The sequence below is a fragment of the Nicotiana tomentosiformis genome, chromosome 4 (genome assembly GCF_000390325.3).
Source record: "Nicotiana tomentosiformis chromosome 4, ASM39032v3, whole genome shotgun sequence".
In the NCBI taxonomy this organism is placed as follows: domain Eukaryota; kingdom Viridiplantae; phylum Streptophyta; class Magnoliopsida; order Solanales; family Solanaceae; genus Nicotiana; species Nicotiana tomentosiformis.
The window spans coordinates 49,431,559-49,437,567 of record NC_090815.1 but is presented as its reverse complement, the minus strand read 5'-3'; the positions used below and the strand labels follow the sequence as shown (position 1 = coordinate 49,437,567).

Sequence of the window (6,009 nt, the reverse complement as noted above, 5' to 3'; positions counted from 1 at the left end):
ATTAGGAATAGCCAATTCAATAATGATCAAGGTCTTACTTCAATTACATGAACACTGTAGAATTCGATTCTAAGAAGAAGGGAGTTTAGCCATACATACCTCAATTGAGCTTCCTTAATCTCTAAAATGTTCTGGAATTCTTAGCAACTTTGACCTAATTTAGAAATTGTCGGACCAAGATTAGGAAGATGAACATGGTTTTAGCTCATTTGAGCATATTATCAAGCACTAGGTGTGCATCAATGTTTTAAGCCCCCCTTTTGAAGGATTACATCTTTCCCCAATCCATTCTCTACCATTTTTAGCTCACAACCTCCCCACATACTTCAAGGATACATGCATGCAAGACAATAACCCTCACACCCAAAATTTATCTTATTAATTACCCAATTCTAGACAAAATTCAAAATTGAGGGTTAGGGTGTAGAACCTTACCTCTAGGGTGAAGACTTAGTGAATCTTCCTTATTAATCTTCAATGATTTGAGCAAGAATTGATGGATAATTGATTGAAGATCACCCCCCACTCTAAGAACTCTCTCTCACTCTAAAAGTATCAGATTTTCCAAAAGAATGGTCCACAATGCTTGAGATTGGGCCGGGTTATAAAAATAGGAGAATGGATACTCCAAAATTTCGGATTGGGCTATAGACCAGGCTAGGCACGGTCTATAGCGAGCTACGGACCAGGCTTCGCGAGCTCTGTAGCGAGCTATAGACCAGGCTTCGAGAGAGATATAGCACGGTCTAGCGTGCTACAGACCTAGCCTCGCGAGCTCTGTAGGGAGCTACAGACCAGGCCTTGCGAGCTCTGTAGTGAGCTACAGACCAGCCTTTGGGTATTTGAACATAACTTCTTATAGGAATGTCCAAATGACGAATGGTTTGAAGCGTTAGAAACTAAACTCAAAGGGCTTTAATTTTATAGGTATATCACCTCATAAGTCTGTATAGTTTGGTAACAACATGCGTTTTGAAGTAGGATCTTGTGCAAATTGAGACATCCTTTCCACTTAATGTATCCTACTTGTTCCACACGAATTCTTTACATTCACAAAACTCCTTAGTATGTTTCAACACACCTTAAACATACATTTTTCATTTCGAAATAATGTGGTTCTATCACATGGGTCTCCTTTAATACTCTAACACGTTATTCCCAAATATCGTTGGCGTACTTTAAAATATTAAATCATTAGAAAAATTATAACGGGGCCTTACATTCTTCCCCGCTTAGGATCATTCCTCCTCAAATTAGGAGCAGAGTCCATCCCCAAACACTTAACATAACACAACTCTTCTTTTTTCGCACATCTCAAACTCCCAGATTTGACTAACTCAAAAAAAAATTCAGAAATTTCGGCAGAGTCTCCTCTGTAATTGGGCCTATCCACTTGTCAGAGAACCTCAGAAACCAATTCTAACAACATATACATAATCCAATGAAGCAACATAATATGAAACAACATCAACCGTGGCCTTATAAGTAATACATTACCGGAAAGGAACACTCTTAGCATAAATTGTACAAGTGACACACAATTCATAGGGAATAATTTCATAGAAACGATTACATAGCTATTCAAACAAATGAGGGTACTTCTTCTTCATTTCTTCTTCGGCCTCCCAAGTGGCCTCTTCAACCTGTCGGTTTCGCCATAACACTTTCACAGAGGCAATATCTTTATTTCTTTGCTTTCGGACTTGTCTATCAAGAATAAAAACTGGAATTTCTTCATAAGTCAATTCCTCATTAATCTCAATAGTTTCAACCGGAACAATGAGTTTCGGGTCTCCAACCACTTTCTTCAACATAGACACATGAAATACTAGGTGCACTAATTACATCTCAGGTGGTAGCTCACAAGAGCGAATCATCATGGCTTGCGCAAGAGCCATTCAAACACCATTATACCAAAAACATTGGTTGATCGTTCTTTCGCAGCATCGTTGGTGCACTTTAGTACCTAACTCTCACGCGTTGTGAGATTGCTCATGCAGTCAATCTTCCTAGTCAATTTATGGACTTCTTAGTCACTGTGATTCTTCATTTGTAAATACCATTACTGCCATTGGTGATATTCTCAATAAGAGCAGTTTAAATTTTACTTCTGGTTCTGTCAAATCTTTGATAAATGTACCTGTTAATAATGCATTTTCTGGCTTGTCTTTTGATCATGCATGGCACTTAAGATTAGGTAATATTCCATTTGCTAAAATAAAATCCATACATCTCCTCTCCGACATGTTACCTAAGAAGCAAACTTTTCTATGCCCTATATGCCCCATGGCAGAGCAGCAAAGACTACCTTTCCTTGAAAGCACCATTCACTCTGTCTATTTTCAACTGATACATGTTGACCTTTGGGGCCTTTATCATACACAAACTTATAATAATTTTAAAAACTTCATTACTTTTATATATGACTATACCAGGGCAACATGGACTCATTTATTGTCATCCAAATCGAATGCTTTCACCATACTTAAGTCTTTTGTGGTTATGATCCAAACTCAGTTTGGTTATCCTGTCAACGATTTTAGGTCTAACAATGCCTTTGAGTTAGGGAGTAGTTCTGAGGCAATCTCTTTCTTCTCTGCTCAAGGCATATTACATCAAACTTCTTGTCCACACAAACCTCAACAAAGTGGTATGGCAGAAAAAAAAATATAAACATTTGCTAGAAACAGCAAGAGCACTTCTTTTCCAATCTAAACTCCCAATCAAGTACTGGGGTGAATGTGTACTAACTGCCACCTATTTGATAAAGATATATCCTTCTCCCTTATTACAACATAAATTCCTTTGAACTTCTACATGGTGTTTTTCCTTCTTTTTCTCACCATAGGGCATTTGGATGTTTAGCCTTTGCTGTTGTGCCAAAACCTCACAGTGATAAATTCAAATCTAGGATAATATCATATGTTTTCATTGGTTATAGTCCTGGGAAGAAAGCTTATAAGCTTCTGAATTTGTCTTCTTCAACCATTTTTCATTCTAGAGATATGGTTTTCCATGAACTTGTCTTCCCTTTCTCTAATTCTTCCTCTGTTCATCTATTTCCTCCTTCCTCTTTTGATTAAGACTTTACACCTTCTCCTATGAATGATTCTGACTCTTCTCCATATCATGTCCCCTCTTCAACTTCTTTGCCTATTATTCCATCTTCTACTTCCATTCCTTCATGTACATTTGTTCCTCCTCTCAGAAGATCTCTTAGACTTCTTCAAAGTGCTCCCCCTGTTCCTATTCTCAGAAAGTCTACTAAAGTTCATCAAACTCCTGGATACTTGATTGATTATGTATGTACCTTTATGTATGATTCTAAACCTACTTTTTCAATTCTTGAGTGTTGCATGTTGGAACCTCAGTTTTATCATCAAGTAGTATCCAATCCTACCAGGCAGTATGCAACGGTTAAAGAATGTCAGGCCCTGGAAGTCAACAACACTTGGACCGTTGTACCTCTTCCTCCAGGGAAAAAGTCCATTCCTTGTAAATGGGTGTATAAGATTAAACAAAAGGCTGATGACTCTATTGAAAGGTATAAAAATAAACTAGTCATTAGGGGGGACAGTCAACAGGAAGGTATTGATTTTACTGAAACGTTTTCTTCTGTGGTAAAGCATACTACTATCAGGTGTTTATTCTCTATTGTTATGAAAAGAACTTGGACTGTTTTCCAAATGGATGCTAATAATGCATTTTTACATGGGAATTTGGATGAAGAAGTGTTTATGAAGCTCCCCCGGTCTTACTATGCAATCTGATTTTTCTACCTCTTCATCTACTCTTTCTTGCAAGTTAAATACGTCTCTTTATAGACTGAGGAAGGCCTCAAGGCAATGGTATGCAAAATTATCATTAGCTCTTCTATTGGCCTAGGTAAATTTATTTTGATGATTGACAAAGGAACTCAAGCATGAACTAGGTCCATACACAGTGTACACAGACACGGGCAGATTCAAGCACAAGGCATACACGTGAAGGAGTAAGCTTAAGTGATTATATCTGATACCTCCCGAGTGAAAAGGTTGTATAATTGATAAGGAGAAGGACTCCTTACTCAAAGAGAGCTCTATCCTAGATAAGAGAGGAGTTAGAAGTTGAAGATAACTAGAACTCTTCCACAAAGGAAGAGTAAAGCATTAGAACTCTACTTAATCTTTATTTACAAACTCTATATATATCAGTTGTGTTCTCTTTTACAGGTGACGCACAAATACTGAAGTTAAACGAGAGTTGAGATCAAAATAGCAAGGCATTTTGCAAGCAATTCCTGTGTGATTCAAGTGTGCGAAACTGAAGCTACATGAACTATATAGAAGAGCCAGTTCCAAGTGTCTGTCTTTTATTCTAGTTTATTTGTAGTGGGGCTTTTGAGTTGTACCTTTCAGCTTTCTTTAGAAGCATTATACTAAGTACTATAAGTGTAGTATTCAAGTTAGAGTTAACTTGAAATTGTCGCAGCAGTCTGAGGTTGGTTGCCATAAGGGTTAGAGGTAATCCTTAGGTTTACAAGAGTTTTATAAACGCTGTTTTGGCTTAGTGATTTAGTGAAGTGTTGAAAAAAAACTCCTACTAGGTAGTAGGTTATGATTTTTTCACCTTTTGAGCCGGGTGTTTTACACGTAAAAATACTTGTGTTCTTTACTTTCTGTATTTATTATTTCGCAATTGTTGTATAAGGAACACATAGGAGAATCAGGTCCTTTTATAATCTATGCACACAAATAATTGGACACCACACAAATCATCCCCCCCCCCCCACACACACACATCTCTTGTGTGGTAAGTATAAAACATTAATTGGTATTAGAGCAGGTTATCCTTGAAGAGGCTAACACCTTAGGAGAAGATCAAGATGAGTGCACCACCTAGAAATTGGGAAGGGCAATCCACTGCTAGGCAACCGCTCTTTATTGGCCAGTACTACTCTTGGTGGAAGAACAGAATGAGAGATCACATTCAACGAGAAGACTATGAGCTATGGGACATTGTCACCGATAGTCCACTAGCAACCTTGGAGAAAAATGCTGAAGGAGTAGATGTGCCAAAAACAAGAGCGGATTGCAATGTTGAGGAAATGAAGAAGTGGGAGAAGAATGCTAAAGCCAAGAAATGGCTTATTTGTGGGCTTGGTCCAGATGAGTACAACAGAATCCAAGATTCTTCCACTGCTAAGAAAATTTGGGACACACTGCAAGTGGCTCATGAAGTAACAACTCAGGTAAAGAGATCTAGAGGAACTCTACTGTATTCTCAGTATGAGAACTTTGTTATAAAGGATGGGAAAACCATTCAGGAGATGTACACAAGGTTCACTACATTGACAAATGAACTAAAATCTCTTAGAAGGATTATCCCTGAAGAAGTAAGAGTTAAGAAGATACTTACCAGGGTCTTGCCAATCACTGGGGAAAACAAGATCACTGCCATCAAAGAATCAAAGAACATTGCCACTCTCTCACTAGATGAATTGATTGGGAAAGGAGCTTGGCACTCAGAATCACTGAAGGTTCTGATCTAGAAGATGATGAAATGGATATGATCACCAAAGACTTTGAGAAGTACCTGAGGAGAGGAAAGGGTTCTTCAAGAAGTGGAAGCTATAGCAAGGCAAAAGCTCCTGAGAAGCAAACCAATGATGGCTGCTACAAGTGTGGAAAGACTGATCACCACATCAAAAACTATCCTTTGTGGGAAATTGAATGGAAGAAGGAAATAGATGAACGAATAAACCGGAAGAAGGAACAGATTCAACCCAAGAAAAGCAACAACAAAGGATCAACCAAGGCTATGGTTGCTGCTTGGGAAGAAAGCTCAGATGATGATGATGATGATGAACGAGCACTTATGGCCATTGGAGAATCCGATGAAGAAACTGCGGCAAGTGTCTTTCATCTCAAAGACAAGATTAAAATTTTTTCTAAAGAAATGTTATCCGAGTTACTACTAGAGCTAATTGATGAATCTAAGGATGTGAATAATGAAAAGGAACAACTGTCG

The 6,009-nt window shown here is 38.1% G+C and overlaps 1 protein-coding gene across 1 annotated transcript; it reads left to right on the top strand.

Annotated features, from left to right (window-relative positions):
- The first annotated feature begins 4,864 nt into the window (after positions 1–4,864).
- On the top strand, positions 4,865–5,530 carry LOC138909644 (uncharacterized). Its single transcript, XM_070200852.1, has one exon. It carries the CDS (start codon positions 4,865–4,867, stop codon positions 5,528–5,530), a length of 666 nt encoding a protein of 221 aa, XP_070056953.1.
- The last annotated feature ends 479 nt before the right edge of the window (positions 5,531–6,009 follow it).